This window comes from Sceloporus occidentalis, unplaced genomic scaffold (assembly GCF_023333645.1).
Source record: "Sceloporus occidentalis isolate IW3139 unplaced genomic scaffold, rSceOcc1.0.p SCAF_155, whole genome shotgun sequence".
NCBI classification, from domain to species: domain Eukaryota; kingdom Metazoa; phylum Chordata; class Lepidosauria; order Squamata; family Phrynosomatidae; genus Sceloporus; species Sceloporus occidentalis.
Window position 1 is genome coordinate 1,534,929 of NW_028317135.1, and position 14,817 is coordinate 1,549,745.

General features: G+C 44.9%; 1 protein-coding gene across 1 annotated transcript; it reads left to right on the top strand.

Moving 5' to 3' along the window:
* Positions 1–1,434: 1,434 nt before the first annotated feature.
* Positions 1,435–14,550, top strand: LOC149280507 (ras GTPase-activating-like protein IQGAP3). Its single transcript, XM_089500492.1, has 37 exons — positions 1,435–1,514; positions 1,984–2,140; positions 2,226–2,303; positions 2,396–2,472; positions 2,890–2,957; positions 3,225–3,338; positions 3,521–3,699; positions 3,884–3,971; positions 4,082–4,245; positions 4,452–4,539; positions 4,851–5,014; positions 5,298–5,458; positions 5,627–5,745; positions 6,030–6,193; positions 6,445–6,535; positions 7,003–7,170; positions 7,262–7,404; positions 7,733–7,903; positions 8,134–8,217; positions 8,308–8,379; positions 8,745–8,814; positions 9,190–9,398; positions 9,628–9,780; positions 9,966–10,129; positions 10,207–10,431; positions 10,545–10,685; positions 10,910–10,994; positions 11,169–11,395; positions 11,657–11,789; positions 11,906–12,008; positions 12,091–12,241; positions 12,357–12,444; positions 12,669–12,881; positions 13,404–13,570; positions 13,762–13,863; positions 14,034–14,142; positions 14,437–14,550. Exons 1-37 carry the CDS (start codon positions 1,450–1,452, stop codon positions 14,548–14,550), a joined length of 4,869 nt encoding a protein of 1,622 aa, XP_089356618.1. The 5' UTR covers positions 1,435–1,449.
* The last annotated feature ends 267 nt before the right edge of the window (positions 14,551–14,817 follow it).

Here is a 14,817-nt window from a genome sequence, read left to right on the forward strand (position 1 = left end):
GAGAGAGGGGAGCCTTGTCCGGGGTGTCACCAGAACCGCAGCCAGGGACTCGCAGGGGACACTATGGCCGGACAGGGGCCTGTAGGAGCGGGCTGTGAGTATGGGGCCCGCACTGAGCGACAGCTGCTTCACCAACCAGGGGCTGGGGAAGATGGGGCAACTGACTGGCAGGGGCAGGCAGGAGGCAGTATGATTGTCGGCAAGCGGGTGGTAGTATGACTGGTGCTAGGCAGGGGGTGATCTGATGCCTGGTCGTGGCAGGCAGGTGGCAGTCTGATGCCTGGTAGGGGCAGTATGACGGGTGGCAGTCTGATGCCAAGTGGGGGCAGTATGGCAGGTGGCAGTCTGATGCCAGGTGGGGGCAGTATGCCTGGTGGCAGGCAGGTGGCAGTCTGATGACAGGTGGGGGCAGGCAGGCAGGTGGCAGTCTGATGACAGGTGGGGGAAGTATTACTGGTGCCAGGCAGGTGGCAGTCTGATGACAGGTGGGGGCAGTATGACTGGTGGCAGGCAGGTGGCAGTCTGATGACAGGTGGGGGCAGTATGACTGGTGGCAGGCAGGTGGCAGTCTGATGACAGGTGGGGGCAGGCAGGCAGGTGGCAGTCTGATGACAGGTGGGGGCAGTATGACTGGTGGCAGGCAGGTGGCAGTCTGATGACAGGTGGGGGCAGTATGACTGGTGGCAGGCAGGTGGCAGTCTGATGACAGGTGGGGGCAGGCAGGCAGGTGGCAGTCTGATGACAGGTGGGGGAAGTATTACTGGTGCCAGGCAGGTGGCAGTCTGATGACAGGTGGGGGCAGTATGCCTGGTGGCAGGCAGGTGGCAGTCTGATGACAGGTGGGGGAAGTATGACTGGTGCCAGGCAAGTGGCAGTCTAGTGCTAAGCAGGTAGTGGTCGGTCTAATGCCACGTGGATAGCGTTGAGATGTTGGGTGACTCTGATGGTATGTGACTAGGGAATTAATGGTCAATGTGATGCTAGATTTGCGTCGTTCTGACAGGTGCCAGGAGGGGGATGCTGGGCGGGTCTGATCGTCGGAGACATTCTAAAGGCAGGCAGGTGGTAGACTGGTGCCAGATGGGTGGTGCTCTGATGCCAAACTGCAGGTAGATGGCTTTTACCAATGCAAGACAGGTGGAGGTTTTTGTGCCAGGCGGGCGGCAGGATATCTGGGCCTCCCTGTCTGGTGCTGTATGGAGAGAGTTCTCTGTCTGGGGCGATAGAGAAACACTGTGTGTGGCACAGAATGTAATTTCTCTCAGGTGTAAGGGCACTGGCCTCGGTCCATGATGGGTGCGTTTTTACAATGTAGTTACAGAAGGTGGGACTCTGATGTCCCTTTTCTGCCTGAAGTGAATGTTCTCACCGAGTTGCTCACTCAGTTTCCAGTAACCCTGCAGCAGACTCTTTGTGTTCCGTTCAGATGAGCGCCTGACAGCTGATGAGATGGACGAGCAGCGGCAGAAGAATATTGCTTATCAATACCTGTGCCACCTGGAGGAGGCCAAGCGGTAAGACCAGAATTACCTTGCGCGATTACTGGGGTTTTGGCAGGTTGACTTTGAGTATTTAAAGCCACTGTTCCACTTAGACAACACATAAACCGCCCTCTAGATCTGTCGTCTCAATATGAAATCTCATAAAAACAACGCAAATTATTAAAGAGGCCTTTTTATTTTCTTGGGTGACTGCCAATCAATGACACGCTTACAGATTTGGGGCATTCAGCAGTTCTAGGGATGTTGTTCCTTTAATACTGTCATATAGTAAAGCAGGTTTGGGTGGGTGTCCAGCTTAACTTGTCCACCCGTTCCTATCCGAGCTTAGTAGGCCTACGATGGCTGATCGCATCCGTCAAATATTTGTCTGGAATGAGCAGGCGGTTTTAGTGTTCTGTATTACCTGCAGGACTGTGAACTATACCTGTGTCTTGTGTTGTCACCTAATGAGACCATGGCTTATATCCATTCTGTGTCTTAGCTGGATGGAGTCTTGTCTGAACGAGGAGCTGCCGCCCCCCACCGAGCTGGAAGAGACTCTTCGCAATGGCGTGATTCTCGCCAAACTGGGACATTTTTTTGATCCCGAGCTCGTGCCGCTCAAGAAAATCTATGATTTCGATCAGTTGCGCTACAAGGTAACGTGCGCTTATCCTTCCTGTCTCGCACCATTTTTTTTCTTAATAAATTGGTAGATCATAAGAGACTTTCTTTCTGTTGCAGGCGACTGGTCTTCATTTCCGCCATACAGATAACATCAACCACTGGCGTCGAGCCATGAGTCAAATCGGGCTGCCCACGGTAGGCAGGAGATTCGCTGCAATAAATAAAACCAGATCCAATCACTCAACGCTGTTTAATACCCAATGATCCGTTTGTCCTTCTGATTGCAGATATTTCATCCTGAGACAACCGATATCTACGATAAGAAAAACATGCCCCGCGTTGTTTACTGTATTCACGCTCTGAGGTAAGAACCTTGTCTTTGAAATGCCGCATACTTTGAACCCAGTTTTGTGTAAACGATTAAAAATCACATTTAAATTTTCACTTAATTCTGGATATACTGTAATTAGACATGCTTTTTGTATACTGTATGTACTGTTGGATGCAGCAACCGTTATTGGGAGATAATTCTTTACTGAAGGAACAGTTAACGACATATATTTTCAGGGAATGTTTAAGTAGCATGTGACACAAAGGCAGGCACTAATTGGCTGTTGCCATTGGACCTGAAAAATCGCTTAAAATAAAGATTTTTACGATAGGAGGGAACAAAATGCTCAATTAATGTTCTATATAACTGGAACAGAACCTTAAATCATGTTAGTGCACAATTGCAAGGAATACCTGACATCAGTTTGATTGAGCTTTCTTGTCCTTACAGTTTATATTTATTTAAACTCGGGCTGGCTCCTCAAATCCAGGATTTGTACGGAATAGCAAAATTCACAGGTAAGAAGGCGTTTGCCAAAAGGGTCCTTTATTGTTCTATGGAATAAATAGTGGTTTGCTGGAATGCGTTTTGCGCTTGCGCCCTGTAAACCTGCCCTCTTCCTACCATAAACCCACTTTTATGCTTGAAAAAATAGCCTCCACCAAGTGTTGGTATCCAACGTTCTCATCGGCATTAGCTGGGCTAAGGGACACAAAGCTTTATATAGATCTTTTGATAGGAATAACTATCTTGGAATGCTTTGATAACCAACGTTTGTGTTTCAGATGAGGAAATTAATAATATGAAGTGTGAACTGGACAAGTATGGGCTTCAGATGCCGGCATTTAGCAAGATCGGAGGGATTCTGGCTAACGAGCTGTCTGTGGACGAAGCAGCAGGTGGGGAAGTATCACATTCGATAAGACCGGTGTTTGTGCAAACACCGTGATACCAATAAATCTACAGAGGGCCGCTGTATTGTTTACCAAAATCCTATAAGATAGTCTGTCGTAAATTACATTTATTTTTTTTAGTTTTCTGTTAAATTTCCGACGTGCCAATTTGTCCCTGTGTCTCTCAGTGCACGCAGCGGTCATTGCAATTAATGAAGCCGTGGACAGAGGGGTGGTGGAAGAAACCATGGTCGCTCTCCGGAACCCCAACGCCATGCTGGTGAACTTAAATGAGAAGCTGGCAGCAGTGTACCAGGAGCTCCTGTACCAAGCCAAATCCATGAAAGTGGCGAATGCCCGAAATAAGGTAAGAATGGGTCTTGGACAATCATTAAGCACAATATATACTTTGTGCATCTGGCTAAGGCTCAACTCCGGTGTTGGCCATGTCTTTCCACTACTGGGGTATTAAGTATTTAAAATTAAAGATTTCTTTACTTTTTCAGAATATAAGATGCATCCGAATGTTCCCTTTTTTCTTTTTCCTGCAGCTTCTCCGGAACACTCCAGATGGTCCGGATATATATGACCATTGCCTGACACAGGCTGAAATTCAGGGCAACATCAACAAAGTCAATGGTACCTTATACCGAAAGCATTGGGGCAAATATGTACTATTGATCTGCTTCCTGACATAGGACGTTGGTATATTCGTCTAATTATGGATTTTTTTTTTGTTGTCTCCCCAGTGCACGCTGCCGTGGAGTATGTAGACGAAGCTTTGGAGAGAAAGGATCCTCGGAGTCTACTGTCCGCTCTCCAGGATGGAGCCCTCGCGCTGCGCAGGGTCTTTAGAGAGAACGCGGACTGGTACTTGGAGCAGCTCACCAGTGATCGAGAACAAAAAGCACTGGTGGGTCTGAAACCAAATTTAAATTCACATTGCTCACCTTCACTCCTAAATATAAGTATATATCGCTAAATCCGCTCTATTGATCAGTGTAGTTGCAATCCTGATTAAGAATAAATCTAGAGTTACGCAGCAAAAAAACTAAAGCCTGCGAAGAAACCTAAATTGTTTTACTTGTCTCATCGTGAATTGTTATCGTTGAATTATAGGAACTGGGATATATGGATCTGCTGGAAAAAGAGGAAATCCAAGCCGGAGTTGATGCAGCCAATCTGAATGCAAGCAAGGAACATGCGAGTAAGTGGTGGATACAAAATGCATGGGCTGCTCTGGAGCTATCTTTGTGTTCATTCATAACCAGAATATTTTATGAAGAGTCATAATTCAACATAACTTTAAATGCTTGCCCCAAAAGTATAACTGGTTAACAGTGAGTTCCTGTATGCAGATTTGATGTCAAATCAGAAAGTAGAAGCCCTGACGAGCTGTATGTTTGCCTACCCGCTCCTTATGATCGATGGTTGGTTCCATGGACCCTTGTGGTGGCACACTTTGTCATGTACATAAACTTCATGAGTTTATTCGCCTCTTGCTGTTTACTCCATTAGTGGATCAAGCTGTTGCACGTATAAACGCTGCTATCCGTGGTGGGAGTTCCGCTCAGACGATACAAGAGTTGGCCAACCCAGATGCACAGCTGCCAGAGGTCCATCCTTTTGCGGCCAAACTGTATCAACGGGAGCTGAAAGTTCTCCAAGGGCAGAAGCCTCAGGTTAAAATAATTTTCTGTCCTAATTAATAATGCATATAGCAGGGAATTCTCACCCTTCAAATAGACATGACTTGGGGAAGGCTGGGTCTGAAAAATAATTGTGCCATGTGTCTGAAACCTAAATACCAGGCAGATGTCCCCCAAGAGGTCTAGAAGACTGCAGACTGCTGTCATGGATGATATTAATCTGTCCATGAAGACATTTAATTGCCCTCTCTGATTTCGTAGCACTTATTACAGTTTGCCTCATTAACTTTTATTCTTGATATTTTTGTCCAAGCAGGGATCCCTGGTACAAGAGGAGCTCTATGTGGCCGTGGAGATGTTGTCTGCCGTTGCTCTGACCAACAGGGCTATCGACGCTGGCGACTTTAATGGGTTCTGGGCAAGCCTTATCAGCTCAGCTCTGGGCCTGTCCGAAGTGGAAGAGGAGAGCATGCAGAGGTGAGAGAATGAGGTTTTGAAAGAATAGGATAATGGACTATTGTCTATATAGGACTGGTTTGACAATATCTTGTATCTATTAGGTTCTTCGTCAGGGCCATCTTCTGGGACACGTAACAATTGGAATTCTCTTTAAAATGACATATGTTTCTTTTTCCATCTCCCAAGGTACTTTAGCAAACTGTGCAAGCGGAAACGCCAGAATGAAGGTTTCGAGTTTCTGAGCTGGAATGATCTTCAGTCCTGCGTGCACGACACCAACCTCTCCATAGAAGAAGAACATGAGAGTAAGGCATTTGACAAGAAGAGGCCAAACTCTCGATAAATCTGACCGACCACTAAGCATTTCTACAGCCGTTAATACTATTTGATAGGATACAATTTTCAACCCAGCAGCACTCACTTCAGGTTGACAGCGTTTTCACTTATAGTGAATCTTCTGCACACCAGGACAGGGAATAATGTTATTCTGCAGAGGCTTTATAGTACTATATATCTCATTTGAATTGTGACTATGCTGTCTTGTGTGTCCAGTACCTTTCTTCACCCAGGCTGTCCGTATTTTCCCCAGAAATCCTCGCAGTCAGTCTCATCAATGAGGCTCTCGGACAGGGGGATCCTCAGAAAACCTTCACGGCTTTGCTAATGCCAGCAGCTGGACTCACGGACGTCACCCTTCCCAATGCTTGGCTTTATCACCAAGTCCTCACCGGTGCTTTAAAGCGCAAGAAGCAGGTGCAGTGACCACTGCTAATTATATTGTATTAATGTGCAGGGTTCGTTATTTTTAGCAGGTTTGTATAGTTTTTATATATGCCAATGGCTATCAAAGTCCTGCCTGTTGTGTCTTTATTTCCTGGGAGCAATTCTACTGCCGCAGGGGTTCTGATACATGTAGCGTTACAGTATCTGTAATTTTTTTTATAACTTATAAGTATTAATCGTGTTCAGCAAGTGCTCATAGGATTTTCTTTTCACACACTCAGGAAGTTAGAGACGGGTCGGCCGTGCTTTGGCTTGAAGAGATCCAGCAGGGAGTCTCGCTTGCTAACCAAGAAACCGTAAGGATGCGAAAAAGTGAGTATTTGGTATGGCCTGGAGTTTTTTTTTTTAATGTACGGATCTGTTACTGTACAGATGTTAGACTTTTTATACTAGACCTGTTATGCTAGGTGCTGCCAGAAGGGAGAAATTATATATGGGGTAAAAGATACTTAGCCATAGATGTAAGCACTGTTACCGGTTACCTTCCCATGGTCAACAGACCTAACGCCCTGGTTTGCCTAGTTCTAGAAGCTAGCGGAAACATAATAGCAAAGTCCATAATCCTACATGGTTAGAATTCAAAGCATGGTTACGAATCGAGTTCACTTTTTGTTCCTCTTACCAGTGTGGATGTCCTTTAGTTGCTTCCCATTGTACATTTGAGTCAAATGTTTCATTGTGGACGTGGATAGATTGGCTAGAAGTACTTTATAATGTAGATGAAAATGTTCCTTTTTAAAACGGCTAATTCTCTTGCCTTTTTCCGTCCCTCACCTTAGTGGCTCTGGGGATTGCAGCCATTAACCAAGCCATAAAGGAAGGGAAGCCTTCTCAAACTGTCCGCGTCCTCCGTAACCCAGACGCAGCGCTCTGCGGGGTGGCGACGGACTGCGCTGAGGGATATCAGTCCGAACTTGGTGCGGTGATGAACGCAAAAAGGAAAAAGGGTGAGCGACGTCTGACCACCATCAAGAAGTGAAAAATCCAAATACATCACTATTGGAGATCTCATTTCACAAACTCTGTTTGTTTTTCTAGGAGATCTTTCCAATGTTTGGGTAAAACACAAAGTTAAGGAATGGGGTGATTATTACTTCCACCTGCGGTCCTTTGAGGGCACCTGGGACCGTCCAGCGGGCTTCAGCTCCAACACCACACACCTATCCCGAGAGGAGATCCAGGTATAAAATATATATATATATATATATATATATATATATATATATATATATATATATATATATATATATATATATATATATATATATATATATATATATATATATATATATATATAGATTTAAAAGCTTCTGTGGGGAGAACTTGGCTCAGTCTGCGAGACTGTGAAATTACCTGATTGCCGATACTGATGGAACCGTTGACTGATAATGGGGGATGGAGGCTTTTCTCTGCTTGTCGCCCTTATGGGGCAGGCCTCATCGTCGCGCTCTGGCATCTTAGGTGGGCTCTTACTGCCTTGTGATAAGGAAAGCTCCCTGGTTCTTGCAGACTGTGGTGACCGGGGTGACCGGTGGCTTTAAGCGAGAGAAGCAGTGGGTGGCCAATACCGACATGTTGGTGAAGCTACAAGCTCGTATGAGAGGTTACTTGATGCGCAAGGCGTTTGCTGCTCACACTCACCTCCTGCGCAGACAACTGCCTGCCGCCACTTTAATTCAGGTACAGTACCAACCCCTTACCTAAAAACAAAGGTCTAATAAAAGCACAGCCCCCCAAATCATTCTGACGCAGACTTACATTCCCTTCCTTACTGATCCATCCTTCGTATATAATATTAAACTAATGAAATAAGTCTGTTATTTTTATTTCATTTCATGACGTAATAGTAATATTTTGTAGAAAACATAACTTTTTTTTTTCCTTAAATGTGAGTTTTGTGGTATTTACAGGCGCACTGGAGGGGTTACAAGCAGCGGAGAGATTATCTGCATCGGCTCAACTACCTGTACAGCAATCTAGATGCCCTCATTAAGGTAAGGTTGCTCCGACGTGACTTATCCGCGATGCGTCTGTTAAAATGAGTTAAGGGAAAAATAATACAAAATATTTCTTTTCTGGCTTAGATCCAGTCGCGTGTGAGAATGTGGCTGGCGCGAAAAAAATATCGGGAAAGACTCCGGTATTTCAGGAGAAATGTAAGTACATGGCGGTTTTGCAGAAATAGAGCAAAATGTAAGATTTGCCTACATTTCACAAGCAAAAAAAGTCTTTGCTTTGGACTAGAAGTCTTTGGTAAATATATTGTATTTATGGATTGCCTTAGGGTAAGAATAACTTTCCAAAAAGTAGGGTCTTCAAAGATGGGTTTTATCGACTTTCTCATCGTCTGGTCATTTGGCCACATCCAGAGAGAGGGCAATTATATCTGATAAATTATCCCTTCTTATTATATCTGATAAATTATCCCTTCTTATTATATCTGATAAATTATCCCTTCTTATTATATCTGATAAATTATCCCTTCTTATTATATCTGATAAATTATCCCTTCTTATTGCAGATTGCAAGCGTAATTAAGATCCAGGCTTTCTTCCGAGCCAACAAGGCCAGAGAGGATTACAAGATGCTGGGTAATACTGTGACTTATTAGCTGCTGTCTTGTTGTAAAGGTGATAACGGTGCGTGGCTTCCGTGTATGAACTGGTCTCTAGTAGAGATGTTGCCCATGGACAAGCACTGGGAGGCAGAAGCTGTTGAGTTGACTGGAAACATGGTGCAGCTTATAGGAAATGCCCCCACTCCCGCACTGCCCCCCACTCCCGTACTGTGTGTAACCAATCCAGCTCTTTATAAAATCCGTTGACTCTTTGGTCAAGCCGCCTTGAAGAGAAGCCCAAGGAGCTTATTTTACATTCGCTACAGGATGGATGCAATCCTATTAATGCCACCTACTTTAAATATCTTTTAAATAAGCAAATCGTACTTAAACAGGCTCTTCTCCACAGTCCACGCCAAGAACCCGCCACTGAGCACGCTAAGGAAGTTTGCCCACCTCTTGGAGCAGAGTGAGCGTGACTTCTGGGAGGAACGAGAGGTTATGAAACTGAGAGAGGAAGTAGTGAAGAAAATCCGATCCAACCAGAGACTGGAGAACGACCTCAACCTGATGGACATCAAAATCGGGCTGCTGGTGAAGAACCGGATCACTCTGCAGGTATGGGATACGTTGATACACCGATAAAAGGCGGGCGACATGTTGGCTGCAAATGCATGCAGTGTAACGGGAGCTTCCAGGGCGTGGAGACGCAAGTGCATGCTTGCAACAGGCCATTAACCCGCCCTTGTGGCACGCAGGATATCCTAGCAGTACTTGGAATCTGGCTCTTGCCCTGCATACATTACCCAGTGATGGAGCTCAAAATGTGGGCACTTTCTTTGTGCAGGAAGTGGTCTCTCATTGCAAGAAGTTAACTAGAAAGAACAAGGAACAGCTGTCCGACCTCATGGCCATCGATAAGCAAAAGGGGCTAAAGTCCTTGAGTAAAGAGAAGCGACAGAAGCTGGAGACGTATCAGAATCTGTTTTACCTGTTACAGGTGAGTCGGCAGGATGCCCTTGATATATCAGTCTGTGCTCTTGGGGACTTCTGAACACTGGCATTTTAAGATAAGAACGAAGACCACCCCTCGACTTGAGGCTGTTTGTTTTTATAAGAGATGACTACTTAAGCACAATTTTCCATGAAAATATCAAATGTAAAAGTCATTATTTTCTTCCTCAGACTCATCCGGAATACATGGCCAAGCTGATATTCCAGATGCCACAGAACAAGTCCACCAAATTCATGGAGTCGGTAACGTTCACGCTGTATAACTACGCGTCCAACCGGAGAGAAGCTTATTTGCTACTTAAACTTTTCCGTACAGCCTTGCAGGAGGAAATAAAGTGGGTTAATTGGCGCTTGGTATTTCTTGTTACCGCAATTTTACAGAGCATCCGTAACGATGTGTCCTCGCTTTTAGCTTCAAAGTTGACCGCATCCAAGACATCCTAACCGGGAACCCCACGGTAATACGTCTCCTGGTGAGTTTCTATCGCAGCCCCCGAGGTCAGGGTGCCTTGCGGCAGATTCTGGGGAACGTGGTGAAGGAGGTGCTCAACGACAAAACTCTGAATGTTCGGATAAGCCCGGTGGAAATCTACAAGAGCTGGATCAACCAAGTGGAGACTCAGACCGGCAAGAAGAGGTGTGTTTGCCTTTTTGATGAGCGTTTTTATGAAACGGGCTTCTGTATCAGATTTGGGTAAAAGCACCCCCTTGGATTTCATGTGATCCAGCTGTATGTTCATTGTTCCCCAGCTCTCTTCCCTATGATGTCACTCCGGAGCAGGCTCTCACCTACCCCGAAGTTCAGAGACGCTTAGACATATCAATCCGTAATCTCATTGCCGTGACGGACAAGTTCTTCTCCACCATACTGGCCAATGTCGACCAAATCCCGTGAGTGTATTACGCAAGAGGGCAGCTTGCCAACTAGGCCGTGTTTGTTTTAATTTTGGTGGTCATGCTATAAAAATTTTTACTTTTACGCTCAGAAGTATCTTAATAAATGTAATGCTTTCATAGCTTTTAGTGAAATGATTGTGTCCAATTTTATAGGGATGAATGCGGAAACTCTTGGAATTCTAATCTAACGCGTAAACCTTCGATTTCCTTTTTCTCAGTTATGGAATGCGTTATGTTGCTAAAGTTCTGAAAAATTCTTTAAGTCAGAAGTTCTCCCGTGTCCAAGAGGAGGACATCCACAAGGTAAAGATATGGTCACATCTGCAGGCTTCGCAGATGTTTATCTGTTTATTAAATCACCGTAAAGCACGTTTTTAAAATCCTCCTCAAGCTCATATTTTGTAAGAATTCGATGTCTGGATTTAAAAATACTGTGCCTACTGACATTGTTTCCCTTTGTGTTTTACCATCCTGAAGATCGTAGGGAACTTGCTTTACTATCGTTTCATGAACCCGGCTGTGGTTGCCCCCGATGCCTTCGATATTGTAGACTTGTCCGTTGGTGGAACTCTTCACCCTGATCAGAGACGGACCCTGGGTTCCATCGCAAAAGTCCTGCAGCATGTGGCTTCTAACAAGATGTTTGAAGATGCCCACCTTGGCCTTGTTAACCAGTATCTGGAGGAGGTACAGTGGAAGTTCAGGTCAGCTTTACCTCTACAGAGTTATTATTAATTATCTTTTGGGCTTTTTTATAGAGGTGTGGCACTGAAGACTCCTAAATGAATGCAACATTTTTAAGCACTTCATGGTATTTCTTTGTATAATATGCACCAGATCTGCCAGAACATGAACAGATCGATAGAATGTTGTACTCTTTCTGTTTGAACCTATTATATGGTATAGAATTCGGAGAAAAAAATGTTCCGGGATCAGCGTCCTAAATGTCCATTTTCTGCTCGTAGAAAGTTTATCCGTACAGCCTGCACTGTACCGGAGCCCGAGGACCGCTTTAATATAGATGAATACTCTGAGATGGTAAACACCATTAAACCAGTCATCTACATAACTGTTGGGGAGCTCATTGATACCCACAAGGTGAGGCCATGGCTCATACCGCATGACGTCTCTGAATGGAGAGCTCTATATCACTTTTACTGAACTATCTCCTATTGTATTTGCTTTTCTGAAGCGTTCGCTATGTTTCTCCTCAGCTCTTACTGGAACACCAAGAAGCCATTGCTCCTGACCCCAAGGATCCCATCCATGAGCTCTTGGAGGATATAGGAGCGGTGCCTACGGTTCAGTCGCTGATAGGTATGTGAGATGTTGAAGAAGCAGCCTCTCCAGCAGACACCCCGTTCACTGGTTAAGTACAGTTTCTTCCATCTTGTTGCAGGAGAAACCTCCACATCTAATCTTGGCGATGTTGTCTCGGAACAAGCTTTGTCCCAGCTGAAGAAGCTGGAGATGTCGCTCACGCTAACCAACAAGTTCGACATGTTTGCGACCAGTGCAGAGGAGATGGATGCTCACGGTTTATTACTAAGGTTAGGAGTTTTGCCTCTGATGATGGGTTGACCCTTGAATGTTAACAGAGTATCAAGAAAAAGAAAAATATTTGTACGCTTTGATAACCCGTTCATCCTCCTTTGTTCCGTGTAGCACAAAGCACATGTTGGTAGACATCATCCTGTCGCAGCCTGGAGATTCCCTGATGGAGTTGTTGCATACGTCAGCTTCTGAGCAGCAGGTGGGCATTTTCTACCATTGTGCAGTGGAATTTAAAATCTTGTTGACAACGGGGTCCACTGTAGGGCGATAGTCTTAACCCTACTACACTTCTTCCAATTTTCTGGTCCTAAAAGTGGCTGTCAATGGACAAACCAACTGACTCAATGTTGCAGGATGAACAGGACATGCTACGAGGTATGGTCTAGTAAGTGACACGTCTCAATCTCTCGTCTATGTACATAGGAAGCGTCGCATTACCAGCTGGTACACCAACGCGCTCTACAAGAAGCCAAGACCCCAGAGAAGATGAAACGCCACCGGTCCCTGCTGGGGAACAGCCAATTGTCAATGGAAGAGAAAAAGCGTAAAATTATTCGAAACCTGCGAAGGCTGGAGTGCTTGGGTTTCGTTTCCTCCGACAACCATTACCAGGAGATAATTAACATGATTGCTAAGGTACCCCATTGCCATTTAATGCATTGCGGTCGTTACTAACTCCTACTGTTAGCCTAATGCTTGGAGATATGCAGCCCATGCCTTATTAGATTATTCTAAAATAACTTGACGTTAGCAGGGTTTGATGCGTACGGTATATACGTAACAGGCATGGAACGTGAGAGGGCTTAGATTGTATGTAGCCAGTCGGAGATGGACTCTTTCTGTGTCCTACTTTTCTCTTATTCGCTGCATGATGTTCCAGTTAGGAACCTGACCTTTTCCTATGCTAGTTGTCTTACTTTGATGCCACTGGACACCACTAGAAACATAGCCACCACAATTGCAAGATAAGCAGTCGGGGTCATTGAGTGTATTTATTCGTTTGCCTTGGAAGGTTTGAGGGTTAAAGAGGTGCTAGCAACCTTTTTTTTGGTATTTTTATTTGTGGGGGAGAAGACTTTACCACAAAGGGCTTAAGACTTATAATGGTCACGGAGTAGAATTCTAAGATGGAATATATCCCGCTTTAAACACCATCAGGATATCCGTAACCAAAGGCGATATCGGCAGCACCGTAAGGCAGAGCTGGTGAAACTCAGGCAGACGATGCAGAGACTGCACGGCAAAGCGTCCTTCCACGAGGAACAGATCGACTTCTACAACCAGTACATCAAAACCTGTCTGGACAACCTCGCCATGAACCGCAAGTATGTGGCGCGTTCTGCATCCTCTGCTCTGCGGTCGCGCCGTTTGCCATAGGGCGACCGTATTTGTAAAACAAGTTCCACGTTTTTTGGCAGACAAGTCCTTTTTAAATACGTTCAAGAATTATGTAACACAAAACGCGTACAAACTGAGTTTGTTGGTTATTTATGGTTTTTCTTTTCCTTCTTTCAAGGATGAACGGAAAGAATAAAAAACAGGTGTCCCTGAACTATACCGCAGCCAGACTGCAGGAAAAAGGGGTCCTCTTGGAAATTGAAGACCTTCCTTTGAGTCAGTGAGTACAGAGAACGTCCCCCGCTACCCATTGTCTGAGGAAAACATCTCCGGTTTGGTAAAGGGGCCATGACGGCCAGGAAAAATTGGGCCCCGTAAAGGAGAGGTGGTGGTAAATGCCCTGATTAATACGAGTGCGTCATTCACCCCCCTCCCCTTTGTCTTAAACAGGTTCAGAAATGTCATTTTTGACATCACCCCGTGTGACGAGCCAGGGAAGTTCCAGGTGAAGACAAAGTTCCTGGGTGTGGACATGGAAAAGTTCCAGCTTAATTATCAGGTTAGTAATATGTGGGTCCCACAAAAATAACGTGGGGATTACATGTAAAATGCGCTCTCATCTGGCACCTGTGATGTCATCAACATGCGCATGTAGACCCAAAAAGGGGGGGTATTGAATTTTTTTGGATTGCGTGTGCTATCAAAACTTTTTTTTTTTCCCCTTGGTAATATATATATATATATATATATATATATATTATTTTTAAACAATTCTATTACTCTATAATATGCTGTTTATCTTAAGGTTCTGTAGATATTTTTTCTCGTAAACGTTTATTCTCATTGAACGCAGGACCTTTTGCAGTTGCAGTACGAGGGAGTGGCCGTGATGAAAATGTTCGATAAAGCCAAAGTTAACGTTAACCTCCTCATTTTCATGCTGAACAAGAAGTTCTTCCGAACGTAAAAGGACAGAGCTTACCTCTCCGGGGCGGTCTCTTAATGGACTATATTCCTTATGGAAACGAAGCTTCACTATTTGCACTGCGTCTCGTGTTCGCTCTGCATAGGATTAGTTGTGGACTAAAGTAAATGTCATCTGCTGGTATTTGTCCTGTAGATGAGCCCCAAACCCTGAATTACCCTGCCCACAAGCCGTCGCCACCAAAACCTAAGTGCGTTCGGTTTCTGTAGACCTCGTTGAGCTCTGAGAACATTTGGACTCCAAGGGGAA

Coding starts and splice junctions, on each gene's coding strand:
- LOC149280507 (XM_089500492.1), top strand. CDS start 1,450: ATGGACGAGCAGCGGCAGAAGAATATTGCTTATCAATACCTGTGCCAC. Junction 2,304..2,395: donor GTCAAATCGGGCTGCCCACG/GTAGGCAGGAGA, acceptor TTCTGATTGCAG/ATATTTCATCCTGAGACAAC. Junction 12,242..12,356: donor GCTCACGGTTTATTACTAAG/GTTAGGAGTTTT, acceptor TGTTCCGTGTAG/CACAAAGCACATGTTGGTAG.